The sequence below is a fragment of the Carassius auratus genome, chromosome 36 (genome assembly GCF_003368295.1).
Source record: "Carassius auratus strain Wakin chromosome 36, ASM336829v1, whole genome shotgun sequence".
In the NCBI taxonomy this organism is placed as follows: Eukaryota; Metazoa; Chordata; class Actinopteri; order Cypriniformes; family Cyprinidae; genus Carassius; species Carassius auratus.
The window spans coordinates 6,680,000-6,706,705 of NC_039278.1; the positions used below are offsets into that span (position 1 = coordinate 6,680,000).

Consider the following 26,706-nt stretch of genomic DNA (forward strand, 5'->3'; position numbering starts at 1 on the left):
AAGACCTTTAAAGACAAGGTTAGGATAGCTCTCTGGTGTGTATTAGCCATGAGCAGAGCTCCAGAGGGGAGCTCAGATCAGTTGATCAGGCACTCTGATCAATATACGGTCTCGAGGAAATTGGCTGGGGTAGCTGCGCTGCAGAAAAAAGTTCAGCTGACAGCCGTGACTGACGGGCTCCTAATGAGGCTGAGTGTTCATGCAAGCTGGGTGATGTTGCACAAAGTACTTCGAGGAGGCCTAATGAGAAAAAACTGATGAGATAGATTCTACGAGTTCATAAGAATATGAGTGCATTATCAACGATCACTCTCCAGGAGTTTGTATTGTACTTGTAGCTCTGTCAGGTTTTGTCGAAGCAATTAGATTTGCTAATTGATTTAAAAAAGTAGCTACAATGATGAGAAGGTTAAACTTTGTAAATATATAATGTGTATAATTAATAATATATATGACAATTTTAAATGTGTGTGTGTGTGAATGAATGTATATATATTGCCAATTATTAGGCTGAGTGTAATATATTTTCTTGTTTTGTTATATTTTCTTTCCTGACTGAATGAATCAGCATTCTTATTTAAATGTTCTGTGAGAAATGCAATATGCTAATTGTGGCATTCCATAGCGTTGACAAGTAAGGATCAACATTGCATAATGATTACTTATGCCCTTTACATACACTTTCAAATACAGCTGATTGGGGTTGACATTAACACCATTTCACCTAATAGCGGATTTTTCCCTTTTTTCTGTTGCAGCAAAATAAACCTTTGTAAACCAGCTGTACCATTTTCCCTGCGCTTGTTTACTTCTGTACTTCAAAACTCAAAAGTATGAAAAGGGTCCAGCTTCAAAACAGTTGTGCAAATATGCTAACTGTCTTTTTTTCTTTTTCTTTTTTTTACTTTAAATCCAAAGATTTTATTTTATACTGACATTTCATTGCACCACTTAAGGAATAATCAGCAGACAAATATAAACAGTGACTTTGTTCTATCTTAGTAATTAAGGGAAATTCGACATTAGTTTCACATTCCATGCTGCTCTGGTTCTTTATAGCGTATAACAGGGTGTGTGATTGGCCAAGGCTTCAGTCCACCTTCATCAGATTCCATTTTACTGCATGACAGGAGCGTATCAAATCCCTGATACTCGGGCAGTGACCCACTGACATCACCTGCCTTCTGTTATCTCTTGCTTCTCTATTATTTTTCTTCATGTAAATTTACCCCATTCTCAGCTTGTTTATTCTTTAATTGCAGGCTTGATTGTTTGATGGGGGGAACAGAACCCTTCCTAGAGCTGGCTGTCCGGCCAAAAAAAAAGTGGATTCCTACTGTTCACCCTATGTTGTGAAAATTCACTCACCCTCTTTTTGTTCAGGGTAATTTCCATCCATCCCTCTATATATGTATGTATGTAAGCTTCACACAGAGCATTACCATACAACAACAGTACGTAGAATAGTGTCCATTACACTCTTTAAAAAAAAGTTCATTTTTGACTGAACTATTCCTTTAAGGAATTGCGTTGAAATTTCGTATTGTCTGTGTGCCTGCTGTAACCAATTAATGTCAGAATTAACTACTCTAACTTTATAATCTTGATTATAATCAGCCCCATATGAGACTGCCTCTGAAACCCCGAACAACCTGAGGATTGAAGTGTAAAAAGCGCGCCTTTGGTTTTAATAATAGTGTTGATGTATTTACGCACTAGTCGTTCTCTTTCCTAATGATGCGCCTCTCCAGCGCTTCTTTGGGTGTGAACGCAATGACATCTCCGCCTTTCTCGAAACCCCCTCCTCTCCTGAGCAGAGTATCACATTCACACAGTAGCCTAACTCCATAGATCACTCCTCATACACCATCCTGCACTAAAAACAACAACAACAATAAAGGACGTTAAAGAAAAGAGCAGACAACAAGGCGAGCGATGCTATCTTCTGACAATGCCTCATCATCACCTTTGAGAGTGAAGCAGGATGAATTTCGTCTTCTACACATTCTTGGCATACTTTTATTTGGGATCGCAAATATTCCTTCTCCATACCCTTCTCGTCCAGCCCGCTCATTCTCACCCGCAGCCCTGCCACATCCTAGCGCGGATAGGACACACCGTGCGCCTGGGTGCCCTCCTGCCTCCCCGCCAGTCGGTCCGGGTGCGCGCGGCTCTCCACCGCGCCCTCAGCGGTCTCGCCGAGAGCGGCAACAACTTCCTTCCGTACAACTTGAGCCTGGACGTGGTGGCTCGGGAAGCCCCGAGCGGAGACCCCGAGTCGCTCTTCAGGTGTGTGTGTCAGGATATAGTGGTCCAGGGGGTCTCGGCTGTGCTCGCCTTCCCTCAGACGCAGGAGGAAATAGTACAAATGGAATTTATGTCCTCTTTTTTGGAAATTCCTTTTATAAGCATCATTGAGCACGGAGAACCCCTCAAAACTCAGGTAACGCGTTTCATTTAAGCAAGATCCCTGCTCCTGTTTTTAACAGTGTGTTGATTTGGTGAATTTTTAATCCTTGCAATTTACATCTGCGATGCGTTAAATGCGCAGATACGGCTTTCGTGCATCTTTTCATCAACTGTCAGTTTAGGGGAGATTGGAGGCAAAGGATAATTAAAGAATGAATAAATGAATCCCTCTAATTAATGCCTGAAGTAGGTACACCCACACCTCCCCAAAATCTCACACCTTTAAGGTGGCCAAAACACTTTGTGGGGCTGTTTTTTTTATTTTATTTTTTTAATATGTATATAGGCTAACATATGCATTTCAACACCTGTTTTCAAACAACGTTTCAGTCCCAAAAACTTTTCTCGAATGCGCTAATTGTACGCTCCAAAGCAGAAATCGCGTTTGCCTGATTCGAGGAACCACAGCAACAGTTCGAGCACTTTCCTTTATGCACACAACATAAATATCACTTTTGTGTGTGCGTGTGTGTGTGTGTGTGTGTTTTAAATAGTTGTGAACCCTTATAATTGTGACAACAAAATATTATAAATATAAGGACAAGATTGACCTATTTTAATTTTACCCTATTGTATATTTTGCTTGATTTATTAATAATGACTGAGTTAACAGCATAATTCATAACCCTGTTACTATTATCCGTATTATCCCTGTTATGCTAAATCCCTAAGTGCATAAAATCTTTAGATGATTTTATATTTTTGCCTGTCCTTGATAATGAAAATGTATTACCTATGTAATTTGGATCTTCCAGACTGGACAGGAATACACTTAACAAAATAATAGTTCAAAATATTAATTGTAAAAATCTAGATGATTAATTAAATACACAGCACAAGATAAATTTCCAAAGATGACAGGCCTATCATAATCAGCAAATCAAGGTGCTTGTAAATCGTTTATGTACGATCATCCAATTAACCACCATGCCCTCAATTTATATGCTACCCAAAATGGTATAATATACCCAATATATTATATTTCTTTGCTCTCTATGATGTCAATGTAGATTAATTTTTGTGGAGATTTTGGCTTCACTCTGTGATGCAGCCTGATGTTCCCCTCAGGTCACAACAGATCTCTTCAGTTTGTGTGTTTGGACTGTTATGATGCACCTGCTCTATAAGAGAAAATGTTTCTTTGACAGGTGTGCTCTCTCGAGCAGAAATCTATGCCACATTGCATTGCACTCAGTCAGGTATGTCAAACGCTGAGACAGTTTCACAGACATCAGTGTCAAATGAGATGATCTGCTAAAATGCTGGAGTTAATGATATGGCCTAGAATACATTAGATGGTTAAAATGATATTTGCATGAAGCAGCTGTGATGTTTGCATTTAATTGTATTTCTCTTGTTTGTTTATTGTCATGTTTGATTCTGAATTGTTGGCATACATAATGATATACAAGTGCTGGTCACATAATTAGAATATCATCAAAAAGTTGATTTATTTCATTAATTCTATTCAAAAAGTGAAACTTGTATATTATATACATTCATTACACACAGATACACAGATATATTTCAGATGTTTTAAATGTTTAATTTTTTAATTTTGATGATTATAACTGACAACTAGGGAAAATCCCAATTTCAGTATCTCAGCAAATTAGAATATAAATTAAGACCAATACAAAGAAAGGATTTTTAGAAATCTTGGCCAACTAAAAAGTATAAAAATGAAAATTTTGAGCATGAACAGCACTCAATACTTAGTTGGGGCTCCTTTTGCCTGAATTACTGCAGCAGTGCGGCGTGGCATGGAGTCGATCAGTCTGTGGCACTGCTCAGGTTTTATGAGAGCCCAGGTTGCTCTGATATTGTCCTTCAGCTCTTTGCATTCTTGGGTCTAGCATATCTCACCTTCCTCTTCCCAATAGTAGATTTTCTATGGGGTTTAGATCAGGCAAGTTTGCTGGCCAATTAAGAACAGGGATACCATGGTCCTTAAACCAGGTACTGGTAGCTTTTTGAAGCGTGGCGCTTCTGTCGCTGTCTGTTGTTCAAGAGTGGCTTGACACAAGGAATGCGACAGCTGAAACCCATGTCTTGCATACTGTATGTCTGTGTGTAGTGGTTCTTGAAGCACTGACTCCAGTTGCAGTCCACTCTTTGTGAATCTCCCCCACATTTTTGAATGGGTTTTGTTTCACAATCCTCTCCAGGGTGCAGTTATTCCTATCGCTTGTACACTTTTTTTCTACCACATCTTTTCCTTCCCTTCGCCTCTCTATTAACACAGAGCTCTGTGAACAGCCAGCCTCTTTTGCAATGAACTTTTGTGTTTAGCCCTCTTTGTGCAAGGTGTCAATGTTCGTGTTTTGGACAAATGTCAATTCTGTCTTCCTCATGATCGTGTAGCCTACAGAACTAGACTGAGAGACCATTTAAAGGCTTTGCAGGTTTTGAGTTAATCAGCTGATTAGAGTCTGGCACCAGGTGTCTCCAATATTGAACCTTTTCACAATATTCTAATTTTCTCAGATACTGAATTTTGGATTTTCCTTAGTTGTCAGTTATAAACATCAAAATTAAAAGAAATAAACATTTGAAATATATCAGTCTGTGTGTAATGAATAAATATAATATACAAGTTTCACTTTTTGATTGGAATTAGTGAAATAAATAAACTTTTTGATGATATTGTAATCGTATGAGTTCATTTAAGTGTATTGGATATTTTGCACCTGTCTTGGCAGCGGAGGGAAGCTTCATGTGCTGGTGTGTTTGGCATGCAGCACAGGATGAAAAGTGCTTAGATCACAAGGTACTTTAAGAAATTAAAAAGGGGGGGTCGGGGGGGTATTGTAAATCTTACAGCCAGCTGGGGAAAGGCATACATTTGTCTTGCTCAATATCTATCCATTAAAATCACTTCAGGGGCTTCTTATCTACTCTACAAATATTTACTAAAGATCCAGTGAAATTCTCCACATCTTTCAACAAGATCTCATGAGAATTTGTATGTATTTTCATGTTAAGTGTGGTTCTACCACATGTACATTCACTCACATTTGCATAGACTCTGAAATGTACAATACTGACTTACAGCATCTAATATATATATATATATATATATATATTGCGTATAAACAATTTCAAAGGCATGCCAATGTGTACAAATGTATTAAATACAGTTTACTTACGTACTTAATATTGAATAACATTTTGTTCTGTTCTGTGTGATTTCTGCTGTCAACTCATTTCGAAGGATTATCTAATGTTAAACAAGACTACAATTTAAAACCTTACAATGAGTTATATATTTTAATAGTTTTCTAGTTTTTAATCAAGTAATATTTATTTTGTTTTCTTTTAGGGAAATGTTGAAACTGACAACGGTGCCATAAAAAACACCAAAAATGCTACATAAAATCACAAAATTAATTAAAAAAAAAATTCTTCAGAATCCATAGAATTGTGAGAAACCCAAACTCAAGCCCTTATTTAACAATCTTCATCACAATCCTCAGCAGCGACCTCTGCGAAGCGTCGAATCCAACACTCATTAAAATTTTTGCAATTCTGATTCTGACTCTGCTTATCAATTCCATTTCTTAATGATTCCTAGTTTCGATTCCAATGAAGTCCAACATTCAGATATTAAATGTATAATCTGTTATTAATTAATTAATTAAAACAGTCTGTTGTAGCTGAATGCCAAAAACCAGCAACATAAAGAATATTTACACAAGGACATTTTTGCCTATGGTTTTAACAAAAATAAAACAGCATCACAGAAAAAACAACTAGACTAACTAATATAGACTTACATTATTAAAGTCAAGTAAACAGTCATAAAACAGTAATAAAAGCAAAGAGTAAGAAAATAAGACCAAATAAACAAATAAGCACTAGCACAAATACATACGTTCAGGTACAGAAATTTAAATAAAGTGTAATAAAAGGTAAAATCACTGCATAGTTTTCTTGTTATAAATACAATAAAGATCAATCCTTATTAAAGTCACAAAAGTTATTCAGTCCAGATCAGTAAGTGATTTTCTTTTTCTTTTGTTCTTTGAATAACTTTAATGGCACAGGCATCAGCAGGAATATTGCGCTGCTGTCACTCAGATGTTGTATTTGTCCATTAAGATCTAGAGGACATGAAAGAAAACTCAACTAAATGAGAGGCTATTTTGGTGTGTTGGCTTGTTTTTGAGTTCTTGTCTTGTGCTTGAATGGTTTAAAATGCATTAAAATGCGCACACAGGAATTTAAAGCAAAACTGAAATGCATGTGTCTTAATGAAACCAAGGTTCCTAGAAATATGGATCTTGTCCGTAATACGCAACCCTACTTGTTACAACTTAAAAAAATACCACTTCAAGAAGCTTTCCAGCAGTTTTAACCAACATATATGGCTTATGGATGTATAAACAATAAGACCATATGGAATCTGTTGGATGAATTTTTTTTTATATGTATATAAAGGGACCATGCACAATTTTTAACATAAAATTTCCATTTCATGTATTGGGTATGGGTATGATCAGACATGCGTCACAGGAAGATCAGATGTTGACAGATCTGTGTAGGCTGTAAACTTCCGTCTATGTCAATCTGCCAATCAGTGTAAAAGCTCACAGTGCTCTGCTTTAATGTGAAACATCGCTGAGGGAAAAATAAAGGCATGGTGATAATAGGGCTTGTGAACTGGCTGCTGCTGTAATGCTTATGGGACGCTCTGGAGCTCTGAGGCGCTTGGATCCTGCTTTACTAGATCTGCTAATCTTGCTTTTTGAGGAGAAATGTGTTCTCTTTAGCAGGCTGGCTTTTGCCTTGTGTTCTGTTTATCAATTGTTTGAGCTCCATATGGAGATGTGGACAGAGCAGTGATACAGTGTGAGGTTGCATTTATTTATTATTTTGTTCCTCACAGTTTGCTTTGTGGCAGATGTTGTAGTTCTAGCACATCAACTTAGAAGCTTAAACTCTCATCTTCTGTTAAAGGTCCAAAAGACCCCAAGGCCCTTTTAATTGACCCAAACAGAAACAATGTTACTATAGTGCTTTTTGAGCAAATGCCTACTGGATAATACAACAGAGGGGGAAGCTTCAATAATCTCAGCTGGGTTTCTATTAGATCAGAGAAGCATATTAAAACAATTTGATTGAAAAATAAGAAGTTACAGGGGTAGTTCACAGTTACTCTCCCATCATTGTTGTCTGTTGAACACAAAATGGGACAAAGAGCAAATATATATATATATATATATATATTTGTTCTTTGTCCCATCGGTACTCACATCCTATCTCTGCTTGCATGAACTCAATTGAAACGACAAATGTTCTTTCTTGTCTCTAATTTGCAGTAGTAAAAGAATGACCAGAGGGGACGCCGTAAAATGAAAGAGAAACCCAGAGCACCGAAAAACCCAAAACACAAAGCTCTTTTATGTGGATTCTTTATCTGTACAGCCGTACCAATGTCATGCTGTGAAAGTATGTTATAAAGACCTACATAATAAAAAGAGCTTCCATTGACTGTTTCAGAGCTCATAAAAGCGTCCCTTTGTTTTATCACAGTTTATCACAACACCATAAAATTTATCACAATCCAATAAGAGAATTGTTAAACTGGCAGTGGCTAAATGGCCAGTATTCAAGTGTGTTTGGTTAGAAACCATCTCTGCACACCAGCAACGTTTATTAAACCAAAGCCATCTAGATTTATTTTACCCCAATCCACACTGTGTGTGTGTGTGAGAAAGGTCCCACGTTAAGTTTGCTTAACACAAAATATCTGCGATTTTTAAAGGTCACCCTTTGGCAGAACTCAAGACTATTACTTGCTCCATGAATTTTTAGATCATAAAATCCAGGTCTTTTCTGAAACGGCACAGAATTGATCCAGAAGCTGCAAAAGACTTTAGGTACTTTGAAAAGGAAAAGTATGCAGTTCAAGGAGTTTTTGTTGCTGAACAGTTTAAAGAAACTTAACAGAATCAGCTTCTTTCGAAGACACGAATGGCCAGTAAGCACAAGCCTTGTGCTTCGTGTTTTGCTGATTGTTCGTTGAACATTCAAAGTTCAGCAATTTATACTATCTAGTGGTCATTTATTATTATGAAATAGGTTTTATTGTAACACCGGAATTGCAAGGTGAACTTTTATTAAGTAACATATTGTTAGGTAGTGGTGGATACAATGATGTCTCGTCCCCGGAACCTAAAGATGCAAGTTTCTGCTGTTTTCCCTTTCCCTTTTTATTTTTTATTTTTATTGATTCACAATTGTTTCAAATGAAAGTTCTGTAAATATCCCTTCTTTTGAACTCAATATTCCAAGTGTTTCAAACAATGACTCTGTTGTTTTGCCTTTTTCACTGCATTTCCTAAACTTCCCCATCCCAAGAAATAACCTCCATGGATTGCCTGATAACTTGGTGGATAAAAATCAGAGCTGTTAATACAAATAAATCGAAGGCAGAGGTGAATCCCATGTGCTACCTACATACTGTAATTACTGAGATCACAATCTTTGCTTAACCTTGCGCTGGTCCTGAGAGACTGACCCTGGGATTGCTGTGCTGTGGAGCCTTTCACATAAAAGTGATGTTGCATATCAGTGGTACAATGAGGGGTAATGTTTTTTTTCTAATTCTAGAGTGGAAAAAAGCCATTTGTTTTAAAAATAGCATCAAATCCACTTTGATATTAATCAGAGATCATCAGTAGATTGTTATTCAGACAAATGATGAATTTCATAATGTATACTTTTTATTTTACCCCCACTCTAAAACCTTGCCTCAGAACAGAAAGCAATACTTCATGTTTATTAAAAATGGAAAATGTTTTATGACAAAAATGAAATGTAAAATCGATTAAGAATCTATCAGTTCATATCAATGTCAGCTCTCATCCTGTTCAACAGTGTCAGTCTGGTGAATAAAATGTACATTTTTATTTACATTTTTTTTACATTTAATTTAATTAAAAATTAAATTAATACATCGCCAAAGTTTTAAAGCTTCAATCTTATTCTCATTTCTAACTAAATTATCTTATAATTGACCCCTAATTTCAATATATGTTGCACTAGAGTCAGGAGTTATTTTTGACACCGAGATCAGCGGAACGCCAAAATCGATATGAATTTAATTGAAATTCCAGGAGTCAGTTATTGGGAAGGATGATACGGTGTGTTGTAGAGAGCGTGCTCTTTCACTAGCTGTTACTGTCTGCACTCAAACCTTACCTGAATCTCAGCATGGGAACTGATTCACCACACGAATCCTTCAGAGATTGTCTGAGATGTTTCAAGTATGTTTACATGCAGCCTCCCTCAATCCACTGCCTTACCTAAACCTCGACAAGTGAGTTATCAAGGAGGTCTAAAATACCTGGAGAGAGCGATCCGTTAGCATTCCCATTCACCTCAAAGAGCTGCTCAGCTGGCACAAGCCAAAATGATGTCCTGACAAATCTGACTGCCTGATGGCACCATGAGAACAGTCTCCAGTCCTTCACCAGCAGCGCATTAGATCTCTTGCTCCAGGCTAATGCGTGAGCTGAGACGTGAAAAGCAGCATATGGGGAAAAACATAAGTCTGTTTCATGCTTTTAAAACCCTCTAAAATTGGACACTGGTGAAACATTTGATTCATGTCGTCAGTACACAGCTTCTGATGAACGGTCATCAGTGGAGCAGAAGAAGACACAGAACTTGGAATTAATTACACAAAAATTAAACGTTTGGATGTGGATATTTGCAGACAATAAGCGAAAATCAGCAAACTTAGACATGCTGTTGTAACAATCTCGAAATCCAGCCTGTGCCCTTGACATCCTCACACCTTGCAGTTGTGTAATTCCCCTCTGCCTGATGCTCTGTGTACTGAGCGAGGCAGACTTGATGAGCAGTGACTTGATAAGTAAAAAAATTGAAGGAGTCCAAGAAAAGAAGGCAGTAGAGGCGTAGAGAGATAAATTATACTAGTGCACAGGTGTGAGACAGTGATAGGCAGCATTGCCTCCTGGGTACAAGACTTGTCCGGGAGATTTTCCCCCTGATGTTTGGAAGTGACAGTGTGGCCTCTGTGGGAATGTTCTGGCCTGTACTAACCGTATACCAGCTCTATGAGGGAACCCAATAGCCTGTTTAATAGCAATTTCCTTTAACTCCCCAAACACGTGTGAATTAGCATGAATATAGCACATATGCTTGTGAAATGTTTGGCTTAACTGCCAAAAGAACGATTTAAACCAAAGCAGATTACATTTTGCACATTTTACCATTAGCAACTCAGATTTATGAATATCCTGGGTTAATTCAATTTAAAGTCAACGATTTTGTTATATACCTTGTTGTGAACAGTTGATCCATGCATATAACTAAGGGGGCATTCACACTTTTTTTTTTAAAGTAAAAACAGAAACCGTTTTATGTGTTTTGACCGTCCAATTACATGATAGCATTTTGGTGGCCTGAAAATGCATTTGTTTCAAAATGTGAGTTTTTTTTTTTTAAATGATGCCCTTATCAGCTCTGTGTAAAGTACAAAAAAGCACATTTTTGAAAAGGACAGCATTGCGAGCATGCATATTAGGTGTTCAGTGTATAGACCTGTGCAGAGGCACGTAGTGTTTCTTTACAAAGTGGCTACTGGCCTGGAATGCATAATACAGTGTTAAGTCATTTTCACTCATCCATGTGAATGGGGATCATTTTGCTTGCATTCATTTTTGACTGCAACGCTCACAAGTGCCCACCATACAGTTTTAAATTATTTGGACATACATCATAAAAGAAGAAAAGTTCAGTTTCATTGCAACTTTAAAGGAAGACTTCACTATTTTCAAAAATAGTGAAGTGTTCCTTTAAAGTTGCAATGAAACTGAACTTTTCTTCTTTTGTGATGTATGTCTGTGATGCATTTCCAGCTCCCCTAGAGTTAAACAGTTGAGTTTTACGGTTTCATCCAATCTCCGGGTCTGCCGGTAGCACTTTTAGCTTAGCTTAGCATAGATCATTGAATCTGATTAGACCGTTAGCATCTCGCTCAAAAATGACCAAAGAGTTTTTATATTTTTCCTATTTAAAACTAGACTCTTCTGTAGTTACATTGTGTACTAAGACTGACAGAAAATGAAAAGTTCTGATTTTCTAGTCTGATTTGCCTGGGAACTATACTGTCATTCCGGCGTAATAATCAAGGAATTACTGCCGTACCATGGGTGCTGCAGGCACAGTGATATTACGCAGCGCCTGAAAATAGTTCTCAGTTAGTTTGTGTTGCTGCAGAGTTGCTAGGAACTATTTTCAGATGCTGCACATTTATGATTATGACCCATTTATTATAAGATTTTGTTTTTTTTAAGAAGACAAAATCCCTTTTTGTATGCTAATCGGCATGCAACTAACCTCTAGTACCTCTTTCATTTGTGTTTTGTTGCCTGCTCATTGATGACTTGACATTTCTTGGGGTTTAAATTGGCATCACTTCAGCCATTAAATTGGTTTGCAATAACCATGATATACTACCTAGGTGCTAAACAGGAGAAAAAATCCTTAGTTTGGCTGCTTACCAACTACTGTCTACAAATTTAATATTTTAATCTTGATAATATCCTTAAAAGGCCCAAGGGTAAAAAACAAAAACAAACATCTATCCACCACAATGCTTCTTTTTGCTCAGATTAAGCGCTACAATCAATTTTAAGTGTCTGGCCATGAGAGAGTAACTGTTTATCAATGATAGCTCTTTAGTATTTAATTGAAGCAGTGATTTACAATACTTGGATGGGCGAGTAACTTGAATTCTGGTAACCAAGTATAAATTAGAATAGAAGCAAGGGACTCAGTAAATACTTAATACATACTTCAAATAAATTCCTGCTTTTTCTGAATTAATTCACCCAGAAGGAACATTCTATCATCATTTACTCACCCTCATGTCATTCCAAAATAAGACTTTCTTTCATACAAAATTAGATATTTTGAAGACCATACACACTATTGGAAACTACATTAGAACCTATTGAATTTATCTCTTTCCCCACCAGCTTTTTATTATATATTTTTTTATATATAGTTGTCAGCCACTGCTAGCTGGCTTTTTGATCATTTTCACAAAACTTGAATGGCCCCCAGAATATTTTATTGTATGTATATCTGAACATGCAATATTTCAAAAGAAAAAAAAAATCATTATTTTCATAAAAAAGCAACATCTTGGGGGGAGAAAGGCTGATAAAATGGCATTTTTGTTAAATGGATTAGATTCAGAAAGATGCTCAAAACATAGATGTTGTAGGTCACTAATATTAACACCCCAAAACCTTCACTTTCTTGAACCACTTCCTGGATCAGCATTTTATTCCGTAACATTTGGCAGTTTTGATTTACAGTTATATGCTGTTTTATGTTCGATGTTCGCGTTTTTCTGTGCAATCAATTGTTTTCGCCTTTTTTTTTTTTTTGCCTGTGTTTTGATCGAGAGATTCACTTATCTTTCAGAAGATGTGTTATAGCGCCCCCTACCGTAAGCTCCAGAGTTCTGTGTAATAGCGCCTCCTATCGTACAACAGTGAAAACACAATAAAAATTTCCCATCAATGTAGGAAAAGAGTCAGTGGCACTTGGAAATTATTTGGTAATCAGTATTCGTGTGAAAGAGTTTCTGGGGAAACTCCTATTAATTCTTTTTTACGGTGGCGAGAGAGCTCAACGTGCTACAAATGAAAAAAAAAAAAAAAAAAAAAAAAAAACGTGCAAATTAAGAAAACATCTTCATCAATTTGACAACACAGGCGCTGCAAAGACTCAAAACACAAACAGAGAAACGCACTGCAAAAAAACAAACAAACAAGCAACAGAAATGTGCCGCAAATACAGAACAAACAACAAAAACAGAAACGCGGTGCAAATGTGTACAGACCACATCGAAAATGTTTCAGGAAAGCTTGTTTCTTAGTTTGTGTTGTGAGAATTTGCTGCGCGTTTCTGTATTTTCAGTGTTCAAACGCATTTGCAGCATGTTGAGCTCTCTCGGACACTGTATTTTCTCTCCATTTACAGAATAACGCTTCCTCACATTTTCCCATGTTTCCGTGTTTTCACTGTTGTATGATAGGATGCACTATTATACAGGACTGTGAAGCTTTTTCTAGAAGTTATTTACTCTATCGATGTTTTGAGCATCGCGGTGAATCTGATCCAGATGTAGTCTATATCAAAATTGTGATTTTTCTCAGCTTTTTGTTCAAAATGTTGCTTGCTTATACAAAATGTTAATGCTGGTGGGGAGAGAGTTAATGAATTTCCCCTTTTTAGGATCGAACGTGCACATTAATCCTTAATCTGTAACCACAAGATACGATCGCTTAAATTTGTATACATCTTTTGTTTCTGTTCTGAGCCTTTTCTTATTTCTCATGAACTCTCTTCTTCTCTGTTCATATACTCCATTACTCATTGATTCCCTTTCTTATTCATTTACTCTTCTGCTCTCTTTATGAATGAGTTCCTCTGAGCAGGCTTTGGCAGGTTGAAGCGTGAGATGGGCTCTGCAGTTCTGCCTTTGTTTTTCACCCTGACAGCGAACTATTTTTTGGCAGGCGACAGGCTCATTGGATTCCAGCAGGGCAGAGGAACCTGCCAAAGCCTCGTCTCCTAACACAGCGCTCTGATATTAGCCAATTCTTTGTCATGTTGTGCTCCTGCTGTTTGGGTCGTGACCGCCATTTCCTGAACACCGCACCGTCTGAGCCTCTGTTCTGATGCGTCAAAGTCTGGGTTGCCCACGTGCCTCCGGCTGTCGTCTGCCAGGGGTCTTGACAGAGGCTGTGCTAAACTGGGGCAGCTCTGACCCAGTTGCTGTAATAGACTGTCAGGATAAAGAGGCTGATGACAGAAGCTTGAGACGAGTATTTCAAACCAGCCACTTCTCAACCCACCGATGTAGCAGCAGGGTGGACTTAACAACAGGCAAAGGTATACAGCTAACAAGGACCCCCAAATATGTCATATTTTACATATGACGAGCTATAAAATACAACTGGTGTATCATACTATTGAAATCACTGTTTATTTAGACTCTGTTCAAGGAATATTGTGGGTTCGATACAAATGAAGCTTCAGCAACTGCATTTGTGGCATAATTCTGATTAGCATAAAATAATTATTTAGACAAAATGCAAAAACTTGAGTCTATAAAATTAAGGGGGTGGGGGGATAGAAGTCATTGTTTTTCTTTTGTTTGCAAAACGTTTGCACTTCCTCAAAAACTTATGTTGGTTGATTCACAAAATGTTCAGGACAATTTTGTTGGAAAAAACTGGTGAGGAAAATAATAATATGAGTTGGGACAATAAAAACAAAAGTATATTTTAATGCTTTGAAATAGCATTGTGCAAGCTGGGTAGAAACTCAACTCTTAATGTGTTTCAATTGGTTTTGAGCTCACTTCTGTCTGTGTAGTAAAATATAGTGCGATTTAATGTGCTGTGTGCGCTTTGTAATGCGATATATAACTTCTAATTTAGAAGATGGAGCCATTCAGCGATGAGATGTTTATTGCGAGTTATGCTCTGTGGCGCTATAACAGTTTGTTTATTGCTTTATAACAGTTTGTTCTGGTTTTTAAAGGAAGGCTCGTTGCTATGAGTCTTTTTAGCACTCCTCAGCAGACCAGAGGCTTTATTCAAAGCATACAGCATTTATCTGAAGTCTCCTTGCACAGAAAGCCAGGAGATTCACCAACAAAGCCATCAGATAATAGAGAAAACAGAAATCAATTGGCTAGGCTGGTCGGTCGGGAAACATTTGGCAATTTGAGATTGGTATTCTGTAATGCCAGTTTGGATGATTAATAGAAGAATGGTGAATCTTGATTAAACGGGTCATGTTTTTTGGTTTCTGGTCATAACCACCATGTCCATCCTGTAAAATCCTGAACAATTGTCAGCAAAATATGGGTTTGTCATTAACAGATGCATCATAGTTGATCTGTAACATCTCTCTTTCAAAACGTATTTGTTATCTGCTTGAAGGTCAATAAATATACCAATATCTTTTTGTTTATTTTTTTATGGGGAAATATCAGTTAAATTTGGTTGAACATAAATCGATGTTTGTTTAATTACAAATATATTACACATGACATTTAAAACTACAAATTTAAAAAAGATCAAAGAAAAGATGTTTTTTTAGTAGTCTCACCAAGCCTGTGTTTATTTGATCAGAAATACAGTATGATGAAATATTGTTACAATTTAAAATAACTTTTTTTTTAATTATGATATATTTTGAAATGTAAATTAGCTGTGAATTTTCATCATTTCGCACCATTGCTCATGTCACATGATCCTTCAGAAATCATTCTAACATGCCGATCTGATGAATAATTTCTCATTTCTAATTATTATCAGTGCTGAAAACATGTTTTTTTTTTTTTTTTTTTTTTTTGTGGAAGCCGTGATACATTAAAAAAAAAAAAAAAACTTTATTGATGTTCGAAAGAACAGCATCGGTCAATTGAATGTGTCATTGCTAAATAAAAGTATTAATTAAAACAATCTTTCCCCCAAATTTTTAGCAGTATATTATAGTAATATAATAATTCCTAAAACATTTTAGAAATCCTGCAATGCAGGCAACTATGTTTTCATGTAAAAGCTATATTTACCTGAATTACATTTTTATTTATTCTATATAACTTCTCCGGGATGAACAGTACCATATTAAAGAACACTGAAAAATACAATGCATGTTTTATTTACCTTTTCTCATTACACTCTAAATGGAGTCAGTATTATTTCCCATTGAAAAGCCCTTACAAGTCAGCCACTAGAAGCTGTACAGTTCTGTTCAAGAGCCCATGACAAGATCTTTGGACCCTGACTCTGTTGTTCTTATTCTACAAACCCTCTTTAAGCTCTTTGGAAAGAGCACTGTACCTTGGCCGAATGCGAGAGGTCGAGGATTACTCAAAGGCCCAACAGCAATGATAATGAAAGCCCGTCAGAGCCAGCAGTCCTCCGGTGCCACATCCTTAAGAGTCCACTTAATGATGTTGAACACAGACACATCTCTTTTAAACAGGATTTATTATTAACACACAGCGAGACACAAAGCTGAAGCCAAGAAAATCCAGTCCATTCTACAAATGGCTCCTAATTTGCTCTTTAGTTCTCTTTATTAGACTAGTGCAGCTGACTTCTCGCTGCAACCTTGGATGCAGTCATGCAGTCTTATGGTCTTTCTTCTGTTCAGACAAACGGGGTCTGTGTCACCCGAACAACTGCCATGAGATCGATGTGAAAGCTAATGGATAGTTTCCTCCAGATATTACGCTGAAGCCTTCAGCACAGATGATAAAATGACCTCTCAAACTGTTAGTTCTGCTGCGGGAAGAAAGCATACAGCTATGAAGAAATAAATGTAAATGAAGTCAAATCCTTTTAGAACTCACTTAAGAATGGGATGTAAGTATGTACTAAGCATTCCCTGTTTTTTTATACCTGGCATTCATTCATAATTTCTGTCATCAATTCATTTATTGAATCATAGAATCTCTTTTCATGTCAACATCTGACAATGGAAGCTCTTCTAGAACTGGTTTGCTTTTATCTTCTGCATCTATTTATGATGCACATTGATCGCTCTTGTGAGCGCTGGAGGTATTAGATACATTGTTATTTTATTATAATTATTTTTTTAGAGATCATTTATTTAATTCTCTGTTGTTTTACTGAAAAATACATATTTATATACACTGTACTGTTTCATAGTTTGGGGTGAGTAAGATTTTAATGTTTTGATATGGTATGCTCACGGAGGCTGCATTCATTTGGTCAAAATACAGTACAAACAGTTATTTTCTGAAATATGACTAAAATTTAAATCAGATGTTTTCTATTTTAAGAAACATTTATTGTTATTATCGGTGTTTACAAAATTAATTGATTATTTCATAAATTAACAAAACATTTCTGGAAACTTCAGCATTTATTTAAAAATATAAATCTTTTGTAAAAATGTTTAATGTCACATTTTATTAATTTAATGTGTCCTTCATAAATAAAAATAAAAATTTATTATTGTATTTGTTGGTCTTTTTTTTTTTTTTTTTACATTTATTAAGAGAAGTTTTGTTTTAGTGAGCTATGTGTTTTGTTTTGTTTTGTTATGCTATATGCAGGTGCATATACTGTAATCTACTGAGTTGATATCTAATTTTTTTGTCATAAAAACCAAAAATGTTATATTTTATAAATATACAACTAAAAGTTTTGCATGCAAATAAATAGAAGTATTTAGGTCCTTTCTACATTTTAACAAAAAGTACAAATAAACTATTTCATATTTTAATTAATAAATCTTCTACATTTTTGGGCGTTTTGAACAGTTTGTACCCTGTTCATGAAGCAGACATGAAGTCCCATTCAGCAGTCACAATCTCTGTTCTCTTAGTGTCAGTTTGCATGTGTAATAAATGTATTTTACACGTTTTCTTGATTTTGTTATTGCCTAAAGCTAACAACATAATTAATTTTTTCTCCATGAATGTCTGATAACAGCTGAACATCCTACTATTGTTATCAATGCTGAAGCAATGTAGCTTGTCCACTGAACGCTTGTTACTTCCTTTCTACATTGTGACTCAAGTCAAGGCCGTACCAGTGATGACAGCAAACGCAATACGTCTGAGCCACATGGATTCTGGCAGTTTCCTTCACTAATCAATGAATTCTTTATTCTCCGCAAGCCAGAATCATCATTCACCTCTTTGAACTGAACTTTGATTAAGACAAACTTTATATCCGATTGTGACATGGTTCTTTCTCATTCCACTGTGTTACAGGGCTTGCGTGTCTGTCGTGATTGATTCCTCTTTTGTCTAATGAAGCGTTGGGCTGCAGGGGTTGATCTTTGGTCTCATCAATCACAGTGTCAGTGCAGTGACATTGGCTGCTCACTCATGGTGAAGGCTAGAAAACACAGCAAAGAACACCGGTGATATAAAATCAGACATTTCAGGGTGATACAACGGTCTTGACACTTTCAGTGTCTATGAGGGCTTGCTGTTTCACAAATTAAGATTAATAATAGTGTTGTAAAAAAAAAATATATTATTATTAATATTGAAAGCAAGAAAAGAAAAAAGAAATCCTGCACACCACTTTAACTTTCTGATACGAAATAACTTTAATATGCAACATTTAATTTAACAGACCTTGAAAATTGAAATGAAAAGTGAAGATTGAAAATTGAAAACTGTCATGATGCCATCTAGAGAAGGTGACTTTGACTTACTTTTACAACGTTGGGAAGTGTCCTGGATCTGTACCGTACAGACTCTTTCTTCAGTGAAATCAAATGCTCTCATTTAATGTGATATTTTAATGTGTTTTCCAAAGATTAAGTTTTAAAGTGATGCCAAAAATAAATATCTAATATGGATGATAAATTATAGATTGATTAGAAATGCTGAAGGTTTCGTCCCTGTAGATTGATTATCCTTTGCATTTTTGTTCGTTCAGTAAAAAGTCTTAATAAGAAGAAGAATAATCATACTTTTAATCACAATTAATGACAAGGCAAGGTTGGTTCAAGTTGTAAAATTTCATACAACTCCCAAAAGACTGCTATTTATGAATTAATCATTCATGACATTGTGAACAATTTTTTTAATCTTTAAAATATAGGTATTTAAAAATAATAATTATTGTGGAATTATGTAAAATTAGAGTGAAATGTTTGATTACTTTTGTCTTGATGGTTAGGCCTACACAACATGGCATTTTTAGAATTATTCTTATAATTTTTTAAAGGTACAAAAGTTTTTGTTTGTACATTATGTCCAAATTCTGTCATCTCCTGAGGTGTACAACTGCTCGATAACTGACAAAGAGCGTTGTAGCATACACTGTAAAAAAAAAACACGGAAAAAAACGAGCAAATGCATGGCAGCACAGGGTGCCAAACGTTTGCCATTAATGAAAATAACGGTAAAACCCCATGAACTGAAGTAACATGCTTACACAGCAACAGGAAAAAAGAACATTGACTATACAGTACTATAAAATGTTTAAAACGTAATCTGAAATAACATATTTTGTCTGTATAATTGCAAATACATGCATAGACCATTAAATGTAATGGCATTATTTGACTGTAAGTTCACGTAACATGTTTAAACCCTTATTTAATAAAACATGTTTTAACTGTAAATGTAAAAACTTGGTGTAGCAGTTGTTTAACTAAACATGATTTGAATGTAGATACAAATGACATGTTGACAACATTACTTTATAAAGCATGTTTTGACTGTAACCTGAAATCATGTTTTGATCATTATTTAACAGTTTGACTGTAAATTGAAATAACATGTGTTGACCGTTATTTGAAAAAATGAACTGTGATGGACCATAATTTTGAAAGGGATGTACAGCATTTTGATTTTGATTATGGCTCACAGATAATTGTATATGTAGTTCATGAAATGTATGTTATATGTCACAAAAAGTAATTAGAGAAAATAATTTGTATTTTTCCCTCTTTATTTTCTTCTGTTACAGTAGTTTCCATTGTAAATAACAACAATATTAAAAACTTTAAACAGTGCTACAGTACCATCATCTGAACATCGCTTATATGCTTAAAATACAACATTGACAATTCAAATTAATTTCATCATTGCATCTTCCACAAACTACACTTCGAACAGAACAATGGTCTCCAATTCAATCTCCATGTTGATGCCTTTAAAAAATAAGAGAGAAAATGGTTATATATCATACATCACATATCTATATTCATTATCATGTCTGATCATGTTACTCTTTTTATATGTTCTTGAGTTTCGTACATAAAAAAAATATTGTTTTTTTACTTAAAATTTTTTTTTGTTCATTAAATATGTAATGCACTTACAAATTTTATGATGGTCCATGACACCTTACTTCTTCAGACAGTTTAGTGATGTGACCTCACCCACTGACAAGGCAAAGGGCGCACTGCAACAGCAGAAACAACGTAAATACAGTAACACTTGTTGATTACAATTTTATATTTAATATTACTTGCCAGCATATTTACCCAGTATGATGACCTCACAATGTCGCAGGAAATTTCCCCTTTTGCTTTCTATGGTAGACAATTTTTGGTGTGCGTTTCTGCACTGTTTTGACCTTTCTTGTTAAGTCCCGCCTTACGCACGCCATTGGTCAAACTGCTTCTCAATCATTGGCCTCGGCCCAACGGCATCAGCCAAGAGACAAAGCAGCAGCCTGTTAACTGCAGGTGGCACATCATGGCTCCAAAACAGCGTACAAATACCTCAAGGAAAAAATCTCTGTGTTTTTGTTTTGGTCGGGAAACGTGCTCATTGACATGACAAATAAGCTAAAACACGGAGCGGAGTTGGGTTCGCTGGAATATTTACAGGCGTCAGTTTGTTTTCAAAAATCGTAAGTGACTTTGTTAAGTAGCTTTGTGAGTAAACGTGACCGTTTAGGCAACATATTCTGCTGTATGCATGCAATAGATAACAGAATGTCAACAAAACAATCATGGACCTCGATGTCGAGTGGTGAATGGTAAGTGTTAAAAAAAATCTGTTGACGTATCATCCAACGTAATTTAAAAGTTAATTGGCAACAGGTGAATACATTTACAATGGCTAATCACATACGTTTTGAAATCTTATTCTTAATGTTTGACGCAAGTTGCATTAAAAAGTATAAATAGGTTTCAGAATTGTGTTGTTTTAGAACGTTGCTTTCACAATCATTTAAGAACACTCATATGCATGGACAACTGATTTCATCTTATGAGGTGTGTTACCTTTAACCATATGGATGATGATGTATTTGTGCAAATTTTCCATGTTGCTTCCCAGAATGCAAATGTAAATTCTCAAAATACAATGCTCTCAAAGCTCATGTTTATCGCCATCACAAAAGACCACATACTCATTTTGATGATACGATGGGCACGTTTGTTTGCAACAATACAGACTGTCAACAACAATTTACAGACATGAACAATGTCCTTTCTCATCTCAGGTCACATTTAGCCAAGGGAGAGGTGGTGTGTTGTCCTTTTGAAAAATGTGACAAAAATTTCAGTTTAAGATCAAGTTTCACTGCCCATGTTTCACGAAAGCACAGGACTTCTACATTTGCACAATTACGGATTATGGATACTTTATCTGAGCAACCTTCTTCAGCATTTTTTGATGTTACTGAGGATGAGGTTGATGAAAGTGAATTCACAGACTCCCTGACGAAATGTAACGCAAAGTCATTGTACATGAAAAATCTCTGCCTGTTTTATATGCAGCTACAAGCAAAATACCTGGTGCCATCGTCAACCATTCAGATGATTGTGGAGGAATTCAGTGGTTTAAATTATATCTGTTATCAGTACACACAGAAGATGTTCAGGGAAATACTCAAGTCAAAAACGGCCCTCTCACAATGTGAGATTGAATCTGTGGTGCAGACTTTGCAAGGCCAAGATTTACACTCAGCTTGTAATTCATTACTTTCCACAGAATACCAAAGAAGACAGTATTATCAGAAAAAATTTTCGTACGTGCATCCACAAAGTATGTGTCTTGGTCGTGATGAGAACCGAAACCAACGTTATGCACAGTATATTCCATTGAAGAACACTTTAAAAACCATGTTAATAGACCCAGTGGTGTGGGAGCAGTGTGCCAGACATCAGCATGTACACTCTTCTGTGTTCTCTGACATCTGTGATGGCTCTGTATTCAAATCCAATGACTTGTTTAAGCAGCCTGAGATTACAATCCAATTTATCTTGTACCAGGATGCCTTTGAGATTGTGAATCCCCTTGGGTCAGATAAAAAAAGACACAAAATGATTGGAGTGTATTTTACACTTGGCAACTTTGAGCCATTTTACAGATCATGCATTGATAACATTCAGTTATCACTTTTGTGTTATGAGAGAGACTTTAACTATTTTGGTCAAACCAAGATTTTTGCTAAGTTGTTGGCAGATGTCAAAGAACTTGAAGAGCATGGATTTGTGACATCTTCAGGTGACATAGTACGTGCAACAATAGTGGCTATTATCTGTGATAATTTGGGGTCCCACTGCATCGGTGGGTACTCACAGAACTTCAGTACTGCCAAGCATTGCTGTAGGTATTGCTTGGTATCTCGCAGTGAACTTCAGAATGTGTATGTAGACTTTCCCAATCGCACAGTTGAGTCCTATAAGGAGGCAGTGGAAACTCTAAGGACGACCGAAGAAAATGTTGTTAATGGGTTGAAGTTTGACTCCATTTTCAACTCTCTCAAGTATTTTCATGTTGCTCAGCCTGGCCTTCCCCCATGCCTTGGCCACAATTTGTTTGAAGGCGTTGTAGTTATTGATCTTGGCATTTTCTTGGAATACTTTGTAAAAAGGAAGTGGTTTTCATATACACAGCTGAACAGGAGACTTGCACAATTCAAATATGTGGATTCTGATGCTGGTTCTGCCCCCTCCCAGATATGTGAAAAAGGCAGAAAGTTAGGTGGTCAAGCAGCTGAGAACTGGTGTCTCCTCAGATTTCTTCCTGTCATAATTGGAGACCGAGTAGAGTCACAAGACCCTGTATTGCAACTGACTGTTAAGTTAAAAGAACTGGTTGAGCTAGTATGTGCTCCCAAGATTACCACAGCACAGATTGCATATCTCAATGTCTTAATACCAGAATATCTGGAAACAAGAAAGGAGCTGTTTCCTGGTGAAAATTTGAAACCAAAACATCATTACATGCTTCACTATACGTCACTCATTTTAAGTCTTGGACCTTTAATTTGTTTGTGGTCATTGAGATTTGAAAGCAAACATTCCTACTTCAAAAGAAGTGTGAGAAGAACACAGAACTTCAAAAATGTATGCAAGACATTGTCACACAACCATCAACTTCTTCAAGCATATCTTCACTCACGGTCCTTTTTTTCACCAAAGCTTAAAAGTGTTGACTTGGCCACATACTCTCCTCATTTGTACAGTTATGCTGTGTGCAAAGCTGTTGAGACAAGCTTGCTTAATGAACCAGACTTTGTTTCCACACGTGTAGAATACAAGGGTACCCTGTACAGGAAAGGAAACTTAATTTGCCTTAAATGTGAAGAGGAGTATTCTATTTTACAGTTTGGACAGATTGAGCTGATTTTCGTGAAAGATGATGAGGTGACTTTCCTTGTGACTCCCCGCCCCTCAGTGTATTTGCATGATTATGGACTTTATGAGATTTAGTCTGTGACAAAGGAATTAATTTGTGTAAAAGCTGAGGAATGTCTGGATTATTATCCCTTAAATGAGTACAGTTTTATGGGACTGAAGGTCATTACTCTGAAGCACAGCGTTGTTCATCTGTAAAAAGGATTAACTGTCCTCTCCCAACAGAAATGGATGCATTGTTGATTTTTATTGAGAATGTGTTCCCAAACCCTATAACTTCAAAGCTAGCCATAGAGGGTTTGAACAGCCTAGGTGTGGAGACCATAGATGACCTACAGGTTTGAAAGATGATGATCTAGGTGGCTTTCTGTGACCGATTGAAGCAAGAAAACTAATAGCCCAAATCCCAAGTAAGTTTTCAAATCAATGGTTGTTTTTACATATACACTAGTCAACATTTGAAGCGGATCAAAAAGTTCATTAAGTTCACAAGAACAGGTATTGGTTTTAAGACAACTATTATGAAAGGTTTTGATCCTCTTAAAATTTTGACTAGTGTAGTTTGATGGTACAAATCAAACTGTGATGGCACGGGGCCTCAAAACATTGATTTTGGAAATTGCATACATTGTGATCCGTACATGTGCCACTGTGGTGATTACCTGGTGCATGAATGGCCAAAACGTCTCCAGTTGAGTCCGCAGCTTATGCCAGCGGAGAGTGAAGACTGTTGTGCATTGTTCAGAGCAACTACAGGGCCACAGTGCAGCAAATCACCAGCAACACGTTACATGTGCCCATTTCATGCTAGTGATTTGTTGCACTGTGGTCCTGCGGTCCCTGTGAAAAATGCACAACAGTCCCCCCTCTGACAATAATGCACTGCGGACATAAAACAAGTCTGTGCACCACTTTAAATGCATACTATATATAGTGGCACATGAACAACCCACAAAGCCCCATGCCATCTCTGTTTGTCCGATATTAAACTTCAATAAATCTGCAGCTTGGGAATAGGCAATTTTGCCAAAAAATTACAGCTGCATGAAAAGTGTTCATCCTGTAACCTGTGGACATTGGCTTATCTTCTAGGTGACAGTAGCTGTGAAACTTCGTTTTATGACCATGACTGGCATTATAGTTTTGATGTTCCATGGCAAAAAATGCCAGCAAGTTTTATGGGAAAGTTGCAAAATGGCGAAAGGCCAAGTTGCTCTGAGAGAAGACAGTTGGTCCGCATTGTTGCTTCTGAGATCCTGGAAGTCAGCAAATGTCCAGCAAAAAAACATGTACTGTATCAGAAATAGCCCGACAAATGGTGATTGCATACCCAAAGTCTTTCAGAGATGAGATTAATTCCCAGGTTGTAGGAAGTGGATATGATTCTCTCCTCAAACAACTGGTGTGTAGAATTGACAATTTGAAAAGAGCAAAAGCTATTAGTATACCACTTTGTGGTACTCTATCAACAAAGAAACGAAAATTGTTATATGGTTGTATAAATTCTGATCCACAACTGCTAGTTGGAGAAACATCCGAATTGCAGCAGGAAAAGAAAGAGAAGTTGGTAGTAATGTTTCATAATAATGAAAGTGATGTAAAGACAATCTATGACTTAATGACTTCTACATACACCCCTCAAAGAAACAACATCCAATCTGGAAAGGAAACCAAAGATTTACTTGATGAGTGGCCGTATCTTTTTCAGCCAGCAGGAATGAAAGCACACTTTAAAGAGCTCACTGGCATTGACATAAACAACAGCTTTGAAGAATCTGCTTCCAGTAAGTTCAGAAGAATATTGGACTACTTTCAATTTCAGTGCACAGAAAGAGCAAGCAGAGCAGGGAGAATCCTCACAAAGTATAGAGCTGGAGGGGATCATGTTTGTGGGGCCGTGATGTTGCTGCTAACCCATTTCAAAAATGACCAAGACCACTTTCTTGTGATGGTAGAAGACACCTCTGTTCCAAGTGATATATGCTCAGAACAGCTTCCAGCAACACCATGTATAGTAGTGTGTGGTGGGTATTATTTACTATGATCTTGCAACACAATAATTCCTGGTTTTGGGTGATCAGAACTCACATTCTGTTAAATATTATGTCTTACTGATTTTGTGTTTGTTCAAAGGAGAGAACCCACTGACAGCCAGTGTGTACATGGTAGCAGTAGACCAGATGATTGTAAATGACCATCTCTTGAGTTTTACAGAAGCCCTGTATCTGATGTTCTCTCTTTACTATATATTGAACATCAGTTACCCTGTAGAACTGGGAGCCACACTAGAATTCTTGCAAAGGTATTTCATAGACTGCATTCCTTTGGTTAAGAAGCATACAACAATTATTTAAGGATATTGTTTGTGTTGTGTTTTAAAAGTGCATCTTTAGGATAAATCCTCATAAAGGTACCAAGGTGGAAAAGAGAGAGAAAAAGAGAGTGTACTCTGTCAACCCCAGAGTATTGAGTCTGACATCAAAAATTGCTGCATTTGATTGGGGAGAGTAACAGGTATAGAAGCTCTGTTGTCTTGTATAGTAGTGGTAGACTTCATCTTCTGTGTTTATCATTCATCGATGATAAAGTGGACCAAAGGACAATCATTTTTAGAATTAACTCCAATAAATGTGATGTAATTGTCTGTGGCCAAAACTGAGAGTATTTGGTTAAGGCTTGTTGCTGTCTCTGCTCTTCTTTTGGTTTGGGTTTTAATTGTAACTGTTTGTGTCCCCACAGATGTGGTCTTTCAGAAGATTGGCATTTCGCTGAAGAACAGGACAGACCGACTTTTTGTACTTCAGTGCAGCGCTTTGTTGCTTAAATCATTTTTATTACCTTGTGACGTGATTAGGATTTAGTTTAAATTTATTTATTTATTTGATTGGGACAGTGCATGTTAATGAACAAACATGGAATACATGCATGTAAACATGCTGGATTGTAGCCAAAGGCTAATTTCCATCCGTAGTCCCACGGCTAAAATCACACTGGTCACAAAACATTACATAATAAAATTTACATCTACAGTTAGTACATTGTTTATCAATAAATTAGCTAAAGCCCCGTATACAA

At 36.5% G+C, this 26,706-nt stretch overlaps 2 protein-coding genes across 5 annotated transcripts; both read left to right on the plus strand.

Annotated features, from left to right (window-relative positions):
- Positions 1-1,644: 1,644 nt before the first annotated feature.
- LOC113055087 (glutamate receptor ionotropic, NMDA 3B-like) lies at positions 1,645-26,706 on the plus strand. The gene is made up of 2 exons (XM_026221059.1): positions 1,645-2,443; positions 26,371-26,706. The coding sequence occupies exons 1-2, from the start codon at positions 1,985-1,987 to the stop codon at positions 26,401-26,403; spliced, it is 492 nt and encodes a 163-aa protein (XP_026076844.1). The 5' UTR covers positions 1,645-1,984; the 3' UTR covers positions 26,404-26,706.
- On the plus strand, positions 21,095-26,373 carry LOC113055086 (uncharacterized). Of its 4 annotated transcripts, XR_003277499.1 has the most exons (5): positions 21,095-24,041; positions 24,724-25,415; positions 25,587-25,655; positions 25,765-25,933; positions 26,014-26,373. XR_003277499.1 is itself a non-coding variant. In XM_026221058.1 (4 exons), the coding sequence occupies exons 1-4, from the start codon at positions 24,902-24,904 to the stop codon at positions 26,140-26,142; spliced, it is 882 nt and encodes a 293-aa protein (XP_026076843.1). In that variant the 5' UTR covers positions 24,099-24,901; the 3' UTR covers positions 26,143-26,373. The 4 variants fall into 4 exon arrangements, 2 of the variants coding, with proteins under 2 accessions (XP_026076843.1, XP_026076841.1); XR_003277498.1 differs by having other exon boundaries at positions 24,724-25,655; XM_026221058.1 differs by lacking the exon at positions 21,095-24,041 and having other exon boundaries at positions 24,099-25,415; positions 26,013-26,373.